The sequence below is a fragment of the Mustela putorius genome, unplaced genomic scaffold (assembly GCF_011764305.1).
Source record: "Mustela putorius furo isolate JIRA1106 unplaced genomic scaffold, ASM1176430v1.1 tig00000129_pilon_pilon_pilon, whole genome shotgun sequence".
NCBI classification, from domain to species: Eukaryota; Metazoa; Chordata; class Mammalia; order Carnivora; family Mustelidae; genus Mustela; species Mustela putorius.
Genome location: NW_025421290.1, coordinates 14,267,174 through 14,287,212, shown reverse-complemented (window position 1 = coordinate 14,287,212; position 20,039 = coordinate 14,267,174). Strand labels below are relative to the sequence as shown.

Genomic DNA, 20,039 nt, shown 5'->3' with positions numbered 1-20,039 from the left:
AATTTGATTATATGTTTACCTTTGCCAGTGAATTTTACAGTTTCATATGTTTTCCTGTGGCTACTTAGTGTCATTTCATTTCAACTTGAAAAATTCCTTTTAAAATTTCCTGTAAAGCTCCTCAAAGGATGATGAATTCCCTTAGCATATGTCTGTCTAGAAATGTCTGTATCTCTCTTTCATTTCTGAAGGACAGTTATGCTGGGTGTACTATTCTTGATTTGCAGTTTTTTGTTTTAGCATTTTGAAAATATGATCTCATTCTCTCCCGGCCCACAAGGTTTCTGCAGAGAAATCTGCTATGAATGTTATAGGGGTTCCCTTGTGTGAAGACATATTTTTTTCTTGATGCTTTCAAAATTCTCTCTTTGTCTTTGACTTTTAATGTTTTGATTATAATATACCTTAGAATAATCTTCTTTGAGTTGATCTTGCTTTGGGTCCTTTGAGTTTCCTATACTTGGATGTCTAACTCTTTCCCATGATTTAGTAAGTTTTCAACTATTATTTCTTTAAACAAACTTTCTGCCATGGGACTCCCATGATGCAAATATTTGTTTGCTTGACAGTGTTTTATGATTCATGTAGGCTTTTTTCATTCTATTTTTTTGTTCCTCTAACTTTCAAATGAACCTATTTCAGATTTGTGAATTCTTTCTTTTGTATGATCAAGTCTCTTGCTGATGCTTTCTGTCATTGTATTTTTCAGCTCTAGGATTTCTTTTCTTTCTTTCTTTTTTTTTTTTTTTTTTTTACGATTTTATTTATTTGAGAGAGAGTAGAGCAAGCAAGAGAGAGCAAGCAGGAGTGAGGGTAGGAGGCAGATGGAGATGGAGAAGCGGACACCCTGCCAAGCAGGGAACCCGATGCAGGGCTCAATCCCAGGATCATGACCTGAGCTGAAGGCAGACAGTTAACTGACTGAGCCACCCGGCTACCCCTAGGATTTTTGTTTGGTTCTTTTTTATGGTTTTTATTTCTTTATTAAACTTCTCATTTTGTTCATCCATTGTTTTCCTGATTTTATTTCCTGAAACAACCCAGATTAGTTGTCTGGGTTCTCTTGCAGTTTATTGAATTTCTTGAAAATGATTATTTGAATTCTTTGAAAGGCAAATAGTAGATCTCTATTCTTCTATTCCTTAGTTGTTATAGCTTTATTACTTTCTTTTGGTGGTTTCATATTTGCCTGGTTCTTTGTGATCTGTATAGCTTTCATTAATATCTTTGCACTTAAATGAACAAACATCACTTTCAGTCTTTATAGATTGGTTTTGGCAGGTAAAGACCTTTTCCTATTGGTTTCTTAGACTGATGGGTTTACCTCTAGAATTGCAGTCATGATGGGTCAAAGTTGTTTTTGAGGCTGTCTTTGTCCACATTGGGATCTGTGGTGGTTGTGCTTGTTATGAAGGGTTCAGGTAGGTACAATCCTTCTGGTCTCTGGGTGCTTGAGAATGCTTCTAGTACTTCATTCAGTTAGATAGTGCTGGGACAAAGGTCTGCTTCAGGTTCTGTAGTTGGTCTTCAGTCAGCAGGTTTATTACCAAGTATGTGGACTGGTGTGGCTCCCACTTAGCAACCTGGTAGAGCCTGCCTAGTCACTAAATGGATCTGTGGGTGGTCAGGACTGGCCCTAGACTATGGCCAGGAAGGACTGGAACTGAGCCTCTGAGATGTTTCAGGTTACATGTTCAGGTTCCACAGTCATACGTTCTGTAGTCCTGGCTCTGAAGGCACAAATAGACATATCTTCGACCAGTTCCTAGGCTGGAGTACTCCTTGACTGTAGTTGGAGGGACTGGAGCCAAGTATAGGGCCCTTTTAGGATCTCTTGGGGGGTACATATAGGAGTACCTATTTTGGGGTTCCAAGGCTGGCAGTTCTGCTGATGGCTTTTGGCTGTTAGAGACCTAGAACCAAGTATATGGGTCTTTAGAATCTAGTAGGGTGCAGATAAGAGAGTCTCCCACTGGGAACTAGACCCTTAATACTGTTGAAAAACTGTGGCTGTGAGCGGGTTGGAACCAAGGATAAGGTCTTTTCAGGATCTTCAGGGGGTACAGACGTAAGTATGTCCTGCTTGGGTCCCTGTGTGAGCAGGACTCTTTGGTGACTGTGGCTGGGATGGGCTAGAGCCCAGTTACAGGGCCCTTTCAGAATCTGTAGTCTGAATGAGTTTGGCAGACTAATCTCCAGGGGCTCCTGGATTGCAGGCATAAGGACTGGAGCTGGTTCAGGGTCACTTCAGAGTCTATAGCTGGACCAGGGTATGTATGCCTATTACCTAATACTTGGGTGGGTATGACTCCTTCTGGGTCCTTGGATGTATGGTGCTAGTAACAGACCCAAAGCCAAATAGGGCTGTAGCAGAGTTCTCAGTGAGTACTGAACTGTTTATAGGTCTGTAGCCAGGACCACAGTTAATAAGTTACCCACCAGGATGTGAGCCTGCCTTCTCAAAATGACTCTCCTCAGGCTTGGACTATACTAGGATTTCACAGACTTCTACCTGGATCCCAGAGATCCCACAAACACACTTTTGTCCTTGGTTGGATGCTAAATTGTTATTTTTGTTGGGGTAGTACACATGAGGGATATTTTATTCTGTCATCTTACTGACATCACTCCAATTTTTGTATTTTAAAAATTGAAAACACACATACATGGGTGCCTGAGTGGCTCACTCGTTAAGCATCTGCCTTTGGCTCAGGTCATGATCCCAGGGTCATTGAGCCCTGCTTCGGGTTCCCTGCTCAGCAGGAAGTCTGCTTCTTCTTCACTCCCCCTGTTTGAATTTTCTCTCTCTCTCTCCCCCCCCTCTGTTAAATAAATAAATAAATATTTTTAAAAACATATAGAAAATCTAGACTGTAGTGCTCTATATTTAAAGATGGATCTTAAGAGGAGAAGGTAGGGACCAGAGTAATAGATTTGGACTTCTATGGCATTTGAAATCGTAGAAATAGATGATTGCCCAGGGAAATGTATAGTGCAAAAAGGAGAAAGCTAGCATATGCTATCATCTTAGTATTAGGCAGAGAATGGAATTGGTAAAAGATACTGTTACTTTGTCATTTTTAGACCTTGCTTTAACGAAAAGGATTTGAAATTTGTATAATACCATAGTGTTAAAAGAAAACTAAATATAAAAATCAAGGCTATAGGGATATAAGGATAATATAGGAAGATGAAGCCTTTGATTAGGATAGAAATTCATATTATATGGTCTTGCACAGTTGTTAAATATAGGTAAGATTAGAATTCCTAGTAGTAGTCAAGGCGTTGTAGAAATGTGATCAGTTTGAGATTCAGAGTATTCATTTAAAAAACAATTCAGTTGTTCAAAAGTGGCCCTAACTGGGTCCTTCCTGAGTTTTGGGGAGTTGAGTTCCCAGAGTAAAGGGCCTTGCACTGAGGGGAGAATGGGCACTGCTCTTGGGAAGGTTCTGGCAGATGCCTCCTTAGCTGAAGCTTGGAACAGACTCACAGGCAGCAAAGTGAGTTAGTTCAGTGGATGAGGTGAGGTGACGTACCCTAACGTGGGGGACCTCATAACCCAGTTCAGATTACTTTCTTCCATCCTCTCTTAAAAAAAGGAAGGAAGGAGGGAAGGAGCCCAGCTCAGCTGTTTAGGATAACAGAGGTTTTTTCTGGTAATGAGATTTGAGAGAAATTTCTGCCCTGAGTTTTCATGAAAAGGGACTTACACAGCATGGTAGTCAGTTACCTTCTTCAGTGGCCTCCCCAAATAAACCCCATACATACATTCATACGTACATATAACTTCTCCTTAGAACATCTCTCAATGCAAGTCAAGGTTGTAAAACATTATTAAAATGCTTCTATGAGGGGCTAAAACAAAGCAGTTTAAATATGTACCTCTCTAATAGTGTTTGTTATGGATGACTTCTCTTAGGTAGCTAAAGGTATTAAAGTGGAAACAGGTTTTTCTTAAAAAACAAAACCACATAGGTTGGTTGAACTGATGACTCAATATCAGACATGTATAGAAGAAAAAAGACTCCATTTGCTGGTATCATGTGTACTGAAGGAAACAGAGGTACCAGCTTCTTGTTTCTCCTAATCTTCCATTCTAGACATTAAGTATTGTTGGCAACAGGTGAGATAGTCAGGCTATGCTGGTCTTTGCTAAAGTTCCTGTATGGAGTATATAAGAAGAGTGGGCATGAATATATAACAGGAATAGGGTAAATGTGATATGCTTATTTCATCTGAAACTGGTGACTCGGACTCAGTTTTCTAATAGATATTTCCCTCTTCCCTGCACCATTTCCCCCAAAAGTGAGAGACTAATTAGCAAATGTATATTTAAAGGAATAAGAGTTTGTTTTGGGCTCAAATGTTTTACTTGATGAAAGGGGACAGAGTTTAGTATATCAAACAAATTAAAACATTCAGAAGATTCAGATCTGCTGACCAGTACAATACTGTTATCCTTAATTTTTTTTTCCTCAGTATACATTATAAAAACTATTCTTGTTTTCTCAGCTCCTAAGATGAGATAATCAGTATAGTGTCTTTAAATAAATTTCCCCATATAGTGTCTTGATTTAGAAAATTTACAGAATTTTGAGGGGCATAAGGACTATGTATTTTTAGAAGATTTTCAATGAATATTATTTCTTGATGCTAAGTATATGATAAGAATTGGGTAAAAACAGGATCTAGGAATATATTTCCTGTAAAGAACCTGGATTGAACATTTTCATTGCTGTAGATTAGTATAGGCAGATTTTTTTATTATTATGAAAGGCCAAATAGTAAATATTTTAGGCTTTATATGTTATACAGTCTCTGCTGATATTCAGCCCTGCTGTTGTAAATTCAAGAACAGCTTTAGATGCTATGTAAATGAATTGCTGTGTTCTAATAAAACTTTGTGGATGTTATAGCTTGAATTTCATATAATTTTAATGTGTCATGAGATAGTATTATTTTTTATTTTTTCAATAGCTCACAGGCCATACAAAAACAGGTATAAGGTTGAATTTGGCCCATTGGTTTAAAAAAGTAAAATGAAAAGGGTTAATATCCTCTTGTAAGAATTAACTGTCCACTTAAGACTTGTGTCCAAATTGGTGACCATCCACCTCTACCTGCATTGGACTGGAGGAGCTCTTCCAAACAGTGCTGAAATTTTCTTCATAAATAGTTAAGGTGTATATAAGAATGGCTGTGAACCCAGAGCTCTAACACATAAAGCATGACTTCCTATTAAAATGTCAGCTTAGAGAATTGAAAGTTTAAAAAGCATAGTTACAGAGGTAGCTGAACTGGGGAGGGTAGAAACCAAAAACCTCAGGGAGGATAGAGATCAGGAAGTCATTGGAAAAATGAGGTTTTCATTTTAGTTTTGATTTGTGTTTCCCTGATGATGAGTGATGTCGAGCATCTTTTCATGTATCTGGTGGCCCTCTGTGTATGTTCTTAGGAAAAATGTCTATTCACGTGTTCTACCCATTTTTAATTGGACTGTTGATTTTTGGATGTTCAGTTTTGCAAGTTCTTTATATATTTTGGATACTAACCCTTTATCAGATATGTCTGATTTGCAAGTATCTTCTCCCATTCCATAAGTTGCCTTTTACTTTTGTTGTTTCCTTCATTGTGCAGAAGCTTTTTATTTTGATGAAGTTCCAAATACCAACAACACAAGAAACAGCAGGGGTTGGCAAGGTTGGGAAGAAAGGGGAACCCTCTGCACTGTTGGTGGAAATGTAACCTGGTGCAGCTACTCTTGAAAATGGTATAGAGGTTCCTCAGAAAGTGAAAAATAGAACTCCCCTATGATCCAGCAATTAAACTACTAGGTATTTACTCAAAGAATACAAAAATACTAAATTAAAGGGATACATGTACCCCAGTATTTATAGCAGCATTTTCTACAACAACCAAATTATGGAAACAGCCCAAGTATCCATCAACAGATGGAAGATAAAGATGTGGTACCTATATACAATGGAATATTTCTCAGCCATAAAAAAGAAAGAAATTTTGCCATTTGCAATGACATGGATGGAGCTAGAGAGTATTATGCTAAGCAAAGAAAATCAGAAAAATATAAATACCACATGATTTCACTTATATGTGGAACTGAAGAAACAAACTAACAAAGAGGGGAAAAAAGAGAGAGGGAGGCAAACCAAGAAACAGACTTTAACTATAGAGAAAAAACTGATGGCTACCAGAAGGGAAAATAGCTGGGGAGATAGGTTAAGTACGTAATGAGGATTAAGGAGTCCACCTGTAAGGAGCACTGAGTGATGAATGACATATATTGTACACCTGAATCTAGTATAACACTGTATGTTAACTAACTGGGATAAATAAAAACTTTTTATAAAAAGTAGGTTCTGCAGTATTAACTAAGAAGAGAAATAAAAGCATCACAGAGTTAGACAAGTAGATCATTGGTGACCTTGAGAAGGGCAGTTTCTTTTCTTTTCTGGGAGGAGGGCAGTTCCTTTGGAATGGTGGGAGTAAAATTGAAGAGGGGCAAGGAATAACTCAAGTAGAGGAGAGAAAAAGTAGAGAGTTGAAAAGTGGAATGAAGTTTAAGGAAAATTTGAAAGGTAAAGAGTATTGAGGGAAACATGGATAAGTTGGCATTTGACTTGTCTTTTATGCTTAACTTTTTAGACTTTAACAGGTGACACTTAGACAGTTTTTAGATATGTTCTTGTTGTATTGTCATCATTTCTTTTAATTTTAACAGAAAAATGTACCATGGTTATATATGTCAGTATAAAGATGTTTTGAAGCAGTATCAGTTAAAATACTCAGAAACACCACTTTCACAAGAGTATTATAAGAAGAAAAGAGAACATGAAGAAATTCAAAATAGAGTATTGGCATGTACTGAACAACTAAAAATAAATGAAACTATCTTTATGGAATTTCTAGGTATCAATATTTTTATCATATGTTTAAATAACAGCATCTCGGACATGAAAAGAACAATGAATCAGACTAAAATATGATTTTGTTTTTCAGTGCCTGCTCCTTTTCCATCACTTACTAAATGGACATTGCATATGTATCCACAAAGTATTTTTACCTAGAATTTTTATTAGATAAGTATTATTTCTATATTTTAATTGTTATTATCTTTTACTGGTAAGAATCAAATGGATTTGGGTTTTTTTTTGTTTAATTAAAAAAATTAGAAGTTACTTTAAAGGTCATCTGGGATTGGTTTTCATATATGTGCATGTGATGAGAAGCAAGCAATTTTAATGAGAATAAAATGGTATATATGTCTGGCTTTAAGTGGTTTATCTTAGCAACCAAACCAATGAAAAAGTCATCTTTCTCTGTCTTAGCAAAGAAAGAGTTCCAGTTAAATCTGTTGATTATTACTTCTTAGGTTAGGAATGTGGTGAGGAGGTGAGTCACAATTATCTACTCATCTATTAGAGATTGATTTGGTACCTACCTTGTGCCAGGCAGCCCTTGAGAAGTTACAGAGCTTTTTGTAAGGAGCTCACAGTTTAGTAGGGAAGATAGACACATAAATAATTCTAATACAGTGGCATTTTATTAGATGATTAAGTAATTCTTAATTGGTCTAAGTCTCATCTGTTTGTCCAGGAGATCTTCCCTGATGATGAACTTAGAACTTTAATCCTCTTCCAACCTCTACAACCTTTCATGTGCTTTCCTATCAGATTATAACTCCACTGCTTGTACTAAGTCTTCTTTATCCCTGCATTCTACCTCGCTTCATTCTGCTTCATTCTAAATCATCCTTTTAACTCCTTTGTTGCTTGCTCTCTTCATGTTTAGGTTTTAGCTTATACTGTTTTTAGTTGTTTATTTGCTGCCTGCCTGTGTTGTGACTTCTCAATAGGAAGAGGCAGAGGTTGGTTGATGCACGAGGCATAGCAGAAGTTTAGGAAGTTTGATGTAGGAAGGGATGAGAAATAAGATTATGTGAGAAACAAGAAGAGGTGATGGAGATAGGGAAAACTGAAGATTAGGATTTAAACTGAAGATTAAGATTAGTATCTGAAAATTTTAATTGATACTTTTTATGACAATATAGCATTATAAGTAATATTCATCTGAAATTTTATGTTTTAAGGCAGAGTATTTCTTACTCTGCCTTAACTCGACAGATTTTCTCTAGGGTTCATGTTCACTGCCACTATTCCATTAATTTTTAAGTTCTCCTAAATGATTTGTGGAGTAACTTAGGAAATTGTAATAGTTAATAACTATGCAGGATGTCTGTTAACAGCTGAGAAATTCTTGAAATTGGGCATAAATCTTGTTTAAGCATGAAGCCCAGATGGAAGATCTAGCTGTCTTCTGAGTCTGGCAGCTACACTGATGAAACTTAACAGAGTAAGAAAAGGGAAATTGGATGGATTTTTATTTAATCAATCAATCAATTAATATTTTAAAAAGATTTAGTTATTCTTGAGAGAGGAGGGTTAGAGGGAGAGACACTCTGCTGAGCTCAGAGCCCTACTGTGGGGCTTGATCCTATGGCCCTTAGACCATGACCTGAGCCAAAATCAACACTCAGACACCCAACTGACTGAGCCACCCAGGTGCCCCAGTTGGATTTTTAAATGTTGACTTTGGAATAAATAAACAATGGAAACACAGAAGTTAAATTTGGAACTGAATTGATTATGTATTATTAGTCATGCCAGAAGACATGATGAACATGGGTAAAAAAAAATAAAAACAAAACAACCACCATGTGAAATATTTAAGTAAAAGGAAAAATTCTAACAAATATTTTTCAGGAAGAGTTTTAAGCTCAATATATAACATAGGTAAGCAATAAGTTATCTTTGTCAGTTTGCCAAATGATTATATTAGTTTTACCTCTATTTTCAGATACTGTTATTAATATTGCTTATTGCCAATATGGAACATACATAAATAATGTTACATAGTATTAACTATTTCTGGTATGGTACATATATTATAAATGTAAAATTTACTTGCATAACATAGTTCCTTAACATAAAAGGGCTAACATGAGATTTAAGACACAAGATATTCTTAAACATGCCAGTGATTATTCCAAAAGTTCATCTGAATTGAAAAAAGAAGTAGATGAAGTGGAAATAGAAGTAAATTATTTAACCCAGGTATATATTTTGTAATATGTTTCTAATATATGTATTAATGTATAAGTATAATGCTATGTTAGTTGACAGTCTTAGAAGTGCTATTTCTAAAGAGCCTAAATATAGAGAAAGACTTAGGAAAATCTATTTACCTCTGATTACCTTTGGAGCCAATATGTGTTTTAGGTACAGAGCGTATTTAGTTATGAGTTTTACGGAATAGTTTAATTTTCTTTGGAAGTTGAAAAAAGATTAATTAAAAACAAGACACAGCTTAATAACAGGAATTTAAAGGCACTAAAAGGGCTACAACAGTGTTGTCAAAAAAGAGAACAAGACAGTAAATTGTTTAAATAATTTAATTTTGAATATTTATGGTTTTAATCTTTATAAAACTAAGTTAGAACTAGTTTAGCCCTTAAGATGATGGTGCATGATATTTTTCTCGAATACATTTTTATTGTCCTCTACCAAAATGGCTTTCATTGACTGTTTGAGAACCCATCAAAGTCATTTCCAAATTATGAGAAAAAATATTGAACACCTGATTTTATGGACTTTTTGTAAATTGTGTTAAAGAAGGTACATTCACCATTCATAGGTATAAGTCTCCAAATAATGTAAAATCATTTTAATAAGAAGAACAAAATAGATGCTACTTCCTTCAAAATATAGGGTAACTGTGTCTATATATAGGAAATTGATACCTACTTTGCTTCTGACCTTTTTAAAAAGAAGATGGAAGTTCACTGAATCTAGGTTTGTTAATGGATTTGTAAGGAAAAGTTAAAGGAGTTAAAGGAGTATGAATTATTTTTAATTTTGACCTTGTTTAAAAACTTTCACTAAAAGATAGTAATACACATTATAGAAGCCATCTATGAAAAACCCACCGCAAATATCATTCTCAATGGAGAAAAACTGAAAGCTTTTCCGCTAAGGTCAGGAACACGGCAGGGATGTCCATTATCACCACTCCTATTCAACATAGTACTAGAAGTCCTAGCCTCAGCAATCAGACAACAAAAGGAAATTAAAGGCATCCAAATCGGCCAAGAAGAAGTCAAACTATCACTCTTCGCAGATGATATGATACTATATGTGGAAAACCCAAAAGACTCCACTCCAAAACTGCTAGAACTTGTACAGGAATTTAGTAAAGTGTCAGGATATAAAATCAATGCACAGAAATCAGTTGTATTTCTCTACACCAACAACAAGACAGAAGAAAGAGAAATTAAGGAGTCAATCCCATTTACAATTGCACCCAAAACTATAAGATAAACCTGGGAATAAACCTAACCAAAGAAGCTAAGAATCTATACTCAGAATACTATAAAGTACTCATGAAAGAAATTGAGGAAGACACAAAGAAATGGAAAAATGTTCCATGCTCATGGATTGAAAGAACAAATATTGTGAAAATGTCAATGCTACCTAAATCCATCTACACATTTAATGCAATCCCTATCAAAATCCCACCCATTTTTTCAAAGAAATGGAACAAATAATCCTAAAATTTATATGGAGCCAGAAAAGACCTCAAATAGACAAAGGAATATTGAAAAAGAAAGCCAAAGTTGGTGGCATCACAATTCTGGGCTTCAAGCTCTATTACAAAGCTGTCTTCATCAAGACAGCATGGTACTGCCACAAAAACAGACACATAGATCAATGGAACAGAATAGAGAGCCCAGAAATAGAGCTCTCAACTCTATGGTCAACTAATCTTCGACAAAGCAGGAAAGAATGTCCAATGGAAAAAAGACAGCCTCTTCAATAAATGGTGTTGGGAAAATTGGACAGCCACATGCAGAAAAATGAAATTGGACCATTTCCTTATACTACACATGAAAATAGACTCAAAATGGATGAAGGACCTCAATGTGAGAAAGGAATCCATCAAAATCCTTGAGAACACAGGCAGCAACCTCTTCAACCTCAGCCGCAGCAACGTCTTCCTAGGAACATCACTAAAGGCAAGGGAAGCAAGGGCAAAAATGAACTATTGGGATTTCATCAAGATCAAAGCTTTTGCACAGCAAAGGAAACAGTTAATAAAACCAAAAGACAACTGGCAGAATGGGAGAAGATATTTGCAAATGACATATCAGATAAAGGACTAGTGTCCAAAATCTATAAAAACTTAGCAAACTCAACACCCAAAGAACAAATAATCCAATCAAGAAATGGGCAGAGGACATGAATAGACATTTCTGCAAAGAAGACTTGCAGATGGCCAACAGACACATGAAAAAGTGCTCCATATCACTTGGCATCAGAGAAATACAAATCAAAACCACAATGAGACACCACCTCACACCAGTCAGAATGGCTAAAATTAACAAGTCAGGAAATGACAGATGCTGGTGAGGAAGTGGAGAAAGGGGAACCCTCCTACACTGTTGATGGGAATGCAAGCTGGTGCAGCCACTCTGGAAAACAGCATGGAGGTTCCTCAAAAAGTTGAAAATAGAGCTACCCTGTGACCCAGCAATTGCACTACTGGGTATTTACCCTAAAGATACAAACGTAGTGATCCAAAGGGGCACATGCAGCCGAATGTTTATAGCAGCAATGTCTACAATAGCCCAACTATTGAAAGAACCTAGATGTCCATCAACAGATGAATGGATCAAGAAGATGTGGTATATATATACAATGGAATACTATGCAGCCATCAAAAGAAATGAAATCTTGCCATTTGCAACAATGTGGATAGAACTAGAGGGTATCATGCTTAGTGAAATAAGTCAATTGGAGAAAGAGAACTATCATATGATCTCCCTGATAGGAGGAAGTGGAGTTGCAATGTGGGGTGTTGGGGGTTAGGAGAAGAATAAATGAAACAAGATGGGATTGGAAAGGAGACAAAACATAAGTGACTCTTAATCTCACAAAACAAACTGAGGGTTGCTGGGGGGAGGGAGGTTGGGAGAGGGTGGTGGGGTTATGGACATTGGGGAGGGTATGTGCTATGGTGAGTGCTGTGAAGTGTGTAAACCTGGCGATTCACAGACCTGTACCCCTGGGGATAAAAATACATTATATGTTTATAAAAAAATAAAAAATTTAAAAAATTTATAAAAAAGATAGCTAATGCCACAAAAACATAAACCCTGTGATTATATAGAAAAAAATCATATTCATTAGTTAAGGTGAAGCATATGTTCCTTATTGCTTTGCAGATAATTACTTTGTTTTGCTTTGCCATTTTTCTTTTTAGCAGATTGCAAGACTCCATGAAACTAAGAATCTTGGAGAAACTCTGGAAGAAAAAAATAAAAATATAGAAAAGATAAAGGAATTGAAAGAAAAAGATAGGTAAACTTTATTTTATATAAAGATTTTATTATTTATTTATTTGGAGAGCATGCACAAGCAGGGGGAGGGACAGAGGGAGAAGGAGAGAATCTCAAGCAGACTCCATGCTGAGCGTAGAGCCAAACCCATGGCTCAATCTCACGACCCTGAGATCATGACCTGAGCCAAGATCAAGAGTTGGATGGTCAGCTGACTGAGCCACCCAGGCACCCCTAGGTAAACTTTAAGATGGGATTTTTATATGAGCAGTTATTTTGCATCTAAGCATTTGATTCTATATTTTATATTCTGTGCCAAGCCACTAGTATTCACATATTTACATGTATATTTATATATACTTTTGTGCAGGCTATTTTCTGCTTATTTCTTGAGAAATATTGATTTTTACCCTTAAATATTATAGATTAACATTCAAGTATGCTTGTTATTTAGTAAGGCCAAGGATAATGTATAGAGAGAAATAAGGTAGCAGTAGCACATTTGCTGTTTTATAACCTGTCATTACATATTTCACCCAGATTTTGATGATGGGTCACCAAAAGGAGTAAAACAGAGGAACAGTTATGGAAATAGCTTTGTATTTACCTTTTTATCACGCCTGTCACCAGCTTGACCAGTTCTTGTTTTGCCCCAGAGACTGAAGATGAATTAAAATGCTGCTGAATCTATGGCATCCTATGCTTCCTTGTTTTTCAACCTAATGGTGATAAAATAGACTTCAGTGGTGGAGGCATTAAAAAAAAAAAAAAAAGGATTGATTTTGTCTGTTATTGTGTGACAGAAAAATAGGTGTATTATAGTTAGTTTCTGATAAAATTTCTACTTTTTCTCCTTCTGCCTGTAGCCTTTTAAATTCTTAAGTTCGTCTCATTAAGTTCCATTGCTATTGTCCTGATTTTTCAACACATTCCTCTCCCCAGTTAATTTCTCAGACCCCACTTCTTTGGATTTATTATTTCCTTGATTCCCCCCTCACACTTCTCGTAGCCATAATAATCTGTCTTTAATTCTGTGAAGAAATTGATTAGAATTTCACTTCATTGACAACTTTTTAATACTGTAAAAATCCTCTATATTGAGAGGAACTTACCTAACTGCTTTGTCATTTTCACCCAATTTCTATTTTGATAGTTATTATAAATAACATCATTACTTAAAGTATTTAACTATCAATAACTAAAATTATTTCTCTAACTTAGGAAAAATTCAATGAGTTTTTTTTTTCTTCCAGTAAAAAACTTAAAAGATGTATTTATGATTATAAATTGCTTTAGTGATTTCTGGATTCTAGTGTACTAGCTGATTTGATCCTGAATAATTATTTTTAAAGTTTTGAAGTACTTTGAAATATATAGCATGCTGTTTGTGGATAAAGTTTTGGTTTTAAATTCCTTTGATATACTTAGAAATTCTTTTAAAATGATTGTTCTAAAAATTAAAGTGTGGTATACTAAGAAGGGTACTAGACTTAATCAGGAAAAGTGTGTTTTAACTGTGACACCTGTAAATAATTTAATAATATTGGGCAGATCTATCAAATTTTCTGGAACTCAGTTTTAGTGTATGCAAAATGAGTTTAAACTGTGTAGTATACATTTAAAATGCATTTTTACTTACTAAATATTTAATGTAATTCACTCTTCAGAATTTTTGAAAAAGATGAACAACCTACACTTATATTGAATAAAACCCCTCAAAACAGTCAATTATTTCTTCCATACGAATCTCAGAAATTAGTCAGACTAATGAAGATGCATTCTTCAGAACCAAGAGTTATAGGTACAGTATCTTAATTATTTAAAAACTTAGTTTTCTTTGCAAACACATGGAAAAAATAGAAGCAGTTTTTGCTATCATTAGGTGTAAGCAAGAACGGACAATATGAGAGCAGTAAACTAAAAAAAAATACCACTTTAATTCTTTTTGAGAGCAAACAAGATAGGCCTTCTATGCCTAAATTTTTTTCTTTGAGAGAGAAATCACTCACAAGATATTAAAGGAAGTGTTCTGGTCCGCTTGCACAGCTGTCAGAGGAGGATGAATAATAAGAAATTTTTCATTTGGGACGTTATCAGAATATATAATTAAAGTGGATAGCAGACTTGTGTTAATGATATTTCTGACTTAGTCTCCTAAGATATTTGAATCATGTTTCATTTGGTGGATTTGCAGCTTAGATTAACTACATTGTATCAGTTTAACCCCATTAGCTCTTCTTTTTCTTCCAGTCTTCTTTGGTTCCTCATTATAAAGATGTAATTTTGTAAGCTGGTTTTCATTTTACATTCATGCTTATTGAAATAACTGTTATATAGTATGGAATTAAAACTTATGTAGAAATTTCACATTTCTATATTTTAAGTTAAATATTCATGCAACTTGATTTTTTAAATTACAAGCTTAGGTTGAATGTTGGGCATAATTTTTGATTCTATCTCTGGAATTCATTTGAAGTTGTACAATTTAATAACCTAGATAAAAAAGAAGAAAGTTCTGTGAAGCAGGCAAAGCTTGCCAATATTGACTTTAGACAGAAAGAAAACAATGTGCAGGTAGGCATTTCTTTTTTAATAGTATAAATTAAATATTTGCTTGCATTAAATGAAACCGTGAATGTACTGCATTTGGAACATAAGTCTGTGTGTATGTGTATATATGTGTTATAAATATATTAACTCAGCCATTACTATAACTCAAGGTCTAAAAATCTTAAAACAATTTCAGAATGTCAGCCTGAATATTCACTGCATAGCCTTATTGTTGTTGTTTTTAAATATTTTACTTATTTATTTGACAGAGGGCGACACAGCAAGAGAGGGAACAGAAGCGGGGGAGTGGGAGAGGAAGAAGCAGGCTTCCTGCTGAGCAGGGAGTCAGATGTGGGGTTTGATCCCAGGACCCTGGGATCACAACCCCAGCTGAAGGCAGAGGCTCAGTTGAGCCACCCATGCACCCTAGCCTTCTCATTCTTAAAAATAGAAAAGATATTTAAAAGTACCAAGTCCTGGGGCACCTGGGTGGCTCAGTGAGTTATGTGTCCGACTTTTGATTTTGGCTCAGGTCATGATCTCAGGGATGTGAGATTGAGCCCTGCACTGGGCTCCAAACGGGACATGGAACTTGCTTAAGATTTTCTCTCTCTCTCTCTCTACCTCTGCTCCTCCCCGTAAGCTTGCATGCACACATACACTCTGTCTCTCTAAAAAAACAAACAAAAAACCAAGCCCTGTACCTAGTAGATCAGAAACATATTTCTGAAGAAGGAAAACAGAATTGGATTGAAGAGGGAAATTGTGGCCCATGACTTGTATAGAATACTCTTGCAGAAGGAATAGGTGTGGAGATAATGAATAGGGTAATTGGTTGGGTTACTTCAGTGGGAGTTAGTTAACACCTGTTCATCTCATAACCCCTTTTCCTTTGGGCAGTCATCAGCAATGGCATGACTGTCTCCAGGTGGAAGCAGTAAGAGTAAGAGTTTGGGTTAGAGAGATAAGTGGTACTGTAGGAAGTTCATGATGCTTATGAAAAACAGGGAACGTACCACCCAGAAAGCTGGCTTTTGATGTGGCACATCTCCATCGTCCCCCATTTTTCCTGAAAATAGTCCATAGGGAAATTCTCAATGAAAAATATGATTGCTTTCATTAATTCATGATTAATATATACAAATAGAGGTGTAGTGGTGGCCAAAGTAATTAATGAAACTTATTAATTCTAAATATGTATTAATTACAAAAACTTATAAATCTGGTACTAAAATTTCAGATTAGATCAATATGGGATGAAGGTGGGAAGATAAGTGAGGGAAACAAAAATTTACCCAAGTTCTTTTTTTTGTTTGGGGATAGAGGTAGAGAAGAAATAATACTGATTTACTTATAAATTGTTGGAAAACAAAAAGTGTGAATTCATGCATGTATATTAAACACGTAAGGATATATAACATAAATGAAATGCCTTGTGTAAAATTTAAATTTTTTTTTAAGACTTTATTTATTTGTCAGGGATAGAGGGAGAGAGAGCGAGCGAGCATAAGCAGACAGAGAGGCAGGCAGAGGCAGAGGGAGAAACAGGCTCCCTGCCAAGCAAGGAGCCCAATGTGGGACTCAGTCCCAGGACACTGGGATCATGACCTGAGCCGAAGGCAGCTGCTTAACCAACTGAGCCAATCAGGCATCCCAGCCTTGTGTAAAATTTAAAATAGGAAAAAAAGGATGAGACAAAGAAAACTTAATCAGTTCAACAAAAGGCAAGAAAGGAAGGGTGGATAAAATAGCTAGAATGCATTGTAAATAGAAAATAAGATGCCATAAATAGTTTTAAACAAATCAGTAATCAGCAATTGACAGAGGTGCTTCTGTGGAATATATATATATAAATACAGACATATGCTTTTTCTTCCTCTTCCAAGTTTTGAAATTCCAGTTTCTTTCAGGTATACAATATAGTGATTCATCACTTATACACAATATCCAGAGCTCATCACAGTTAAGAGCCCTTCATAATATCTATCACCCATTTAACCCATTCCCCTGGCCACCTCCCCTCCAGTAACCCTCAGTTTGTTCTCTGTAATTGTAAAACTATCAAAAAATCTCTTTTATGGTTTGCCCCTTTCTCTTTCCCCCCTCATTTGTTTTGTATCTTAAATTCCACATATGAGTGAAATCATATGGTATTTGTCTTTCTCTATTTCACTTAGCTAATACTCTCTAGCTCCATCCACATCATTGCAAATAGCAGTATTTCATTCTTTCTTACAGCTGAGTAATACTCCCATTTGTGTGTGTGTGTGTGTGTGTGTGTGTGTGTGTATGTGTGTGAATATCTCCTTTATTCATTAGTCAGTGGACATTTGGACTCTTTCCATTTGGTATTATTGGTAATGCTGCTGTAAACAGAGAGGTGCATGTATCCTTTTGAATTAGTATTTTTATATTCTTTGGGTAATACCTAGTACTGCAATTACTGGATTGTAAGGTAGTTCTATATATAACTTTTTGAGGAAACTCCATACTGTTTTCCAGAGTGGAACAGCCATATACTTTTAAAACAGAATAGCTGAAACAATTTGACAAATGAAGAGTGAAGGTAGAAGGAAATGGGAAATATATATCAGACAAATGCAAACAAAAAGCAGATGTAACAATATTATATAAAATAGAGTTCAAGACAAAAATCATTAATAAAGATAACTATATTTCACATTTTTGAAAAAGAGTAACTCACCAAGTTCTAAGAACCGTGATGCACCATATATAAAGTAAACATTTATAGAATTCCAAGAAAGTATTGAATCCACAGTTTAAAAAGGATAGCTCTCTCAAAAAAAGTACTATCTTGAGTTTAGGTGTTGAGTTTGGGTACATTGTAACTACAAAACCAAATGAATGAAATAACAGCATCTTAAACAAGATCATTTCTCAGATTCATGTATGCTTTCTTTTCCTGATATTTGCAGTATTCACCAAAATTGACCATTTACTACAACTACAAGGATATTTCAACCAGTTTTAAAAAGTTGTTCTCTTTACTTACCACTATATAAAAAAGAAAAGTTCAACAAAAAGATAAATCCTCCTCAAAAAAGTATTTAGCAGAGGAAACAGAAATTCATACACTTTCAATTATTTGGGGGTTATAGAAGAAATCAAAATAAAACTATTTAGAATACTATAAACCAAAACCTATGGAATGTATCCAAATTGGTCCTCCAAAATTTATATTTGAAAACAAGTATATTAGAAAATAAAGATTAAAATTAGCTGAACTCTAAGTGTGAACAGCTCAATTCAAAGTGTGAAAAAAGCTCAACTCAAAACAGGAAAATAACAATCCAAAGAAAGTATGAATTAATAAAGAGAAAAGCAGAAATTAATTAAATTAGAAAGTTGGGTTAATCAGTATAGCCAGAAGTTAATAACTTTTAAATATCAATAAAATAAAATTGCGGCAAGTATAAAAAAAAGAGAAGCCCCACCTCCCAAAAGGAATAATAATAAGGGGAGAAAGTGCATATCCTTGTACATAGGGAAGAAATGTTTTCAAGGCCCTAAGAGAATACTATGCAAGACTTTATGACAATAAATTTGAAAAATTACGTGAGGGGGTTAATTTTCTAGGACAATATAAATTGTTAAGTAGACTGAAAAAGAAAGACATGAATAGAACCATAAACTAGAAGAACTGGAAACATAAGCTAAACTGAAATGTAAGCAAATCTCTGTTTTGCTCTTTCCTTCCCTACTTGCCTCCCTTCTCCCTCTGACACACACATACACACACACACACACACACCCCTTTCAAAACATACCAGAATCCATTTTTCCTGTGAATTCTACCAAACCTTTAAGGACTAAATCAGAATTTCTAAACTCTGACATTATTGACATTTTAGGCGAGATAATCCTTTTTTGTTGGGTCATCTTGTGAACTTCGAGAGGCAAATAGCACTCACACCAAAGAAAAGACAATAGAAAATGGTCTCTAGACATTGTCAGATGCTCCCTGAGAGGAAAAATAGCCAGCTGAGAGTAATCATTTTATTATTTATTATTAATAAGTAATTCTAGAGTAAGGAAAAAGTTGGAAACTAGCCAATAAATTATGCATGGCTATTCCTTAGGTAGCAAGGACAAAGATAGTGAAAGAAAAAAATTATACATTCATCTCAAGAATGAATATACATGTAGAAATCCAAATAAATCATTTGGAAACCTAGTTTGGCACTGTAACATTAAAAAAACAATATATTATGACTAAAAGTTGCTTTTCCCAAGAATTATAATGATAGCATTAGAAAAGTCTGTCAATCATATTGACACTTTATCAACAGATTAATAAATAATTTTAAAGATTTAAAATAAAAGATCTTTTTAAACAATGTGAGAGAAACTCGTACTCTTAGATATCAAAATGTTTATCATAAAATTCATTTTAAAATGTGCATTTCATTGGTTTTTAGTGTATTCTTTTTTTCTTTTTTTTTTTTTTAAGATTTTATCCATTTATTTGACAGAAAATTCACAAGTAAGCAGAGAGGCAAGCAGAGAGAGGGAGAGGCAGGCTCCCCACTGAGCAGAGAGCCCGATGTGGGCCTCGATCCTAGGACCCTGAGATCATGACCTGGGCGGAAGGCAGAGGCTTAACCAACTGAGCCTCCTAGGTTCCCCAGTTTTTAGCATATTCTAAAGGTAGTATAACCATCACCACAGTCCTAATTCCAGAATATTTACATAATCCCAGAACTTTTTTTTTTTTTTTTTTTTAGGGTGGGAGAGAGAGCAAGTGGGCAGAGGGAGAGGGAGACAAAGAATCATAAGCGGGCCCCATACCCAGTGCAGAGCACAATGTGGGACTTAGTCTCACAACCCTGAGATGATGACCTAAGCCAAAATCAAGAGTTGGCTGGCCACTTAATCGACTGAGCCACCCAGGCACCCTGTCCCAGAACATTTTAAAATATTATCAAAATCCAATGATTATAACAGTGTGGTGTTAAGAAAAGACAAATTGATCAGTGGTGACAAAAGACACCAACAAGTTATAGAGAATGACGGAATAGATAGGAAATTGGTATGCAGAATGTGTAATACATAAATA

At 35.3% G+C, this 20,039-nt stretch overlaps 1 protein-coding gene across 3 annotated transcripts in view; it reads left to right on the top strand.

Moving 5' to 3' along the window:
• Positions 1-20,039, top strand: part of CUNH14orf39 (chromosome unknown C14orf39 homolog) — a 58,760-nt gene that overhangs the window by 13,271 nt on the left and 25,450 nt on the right. For 2 of the 3 annotated variants that reach the window (XM_045070156.1, XM_045070160.1), the window contains exons 6-11: positions 6,740-6,927; positions 7,018-7,060; positions 9,011-9,131; positions 12,337-12,434; positions 14,080-14,213; positions 14,910-14,986. In XM_045070156.1, the coding sequence (XP_044926091.1) occupies positions 6,740-6,927; positions 7,018-7,060; positions 9,011-9,131; positions 12,337-12,434; positions 14,080-14,213; positions 14,910-14,986 (661 nt within the window). The remainder of the gene's footprint in view (positions 1-6,739; positions 6,928-7,017; positions 7,061-9,010; positions 9,132-12,336; positions 12,435-14,079; positions 14,214-14,909; positions 14,987-20,039) is intronic. The other variant, XM_045070162.1, reaches the window with a different exon arrangement.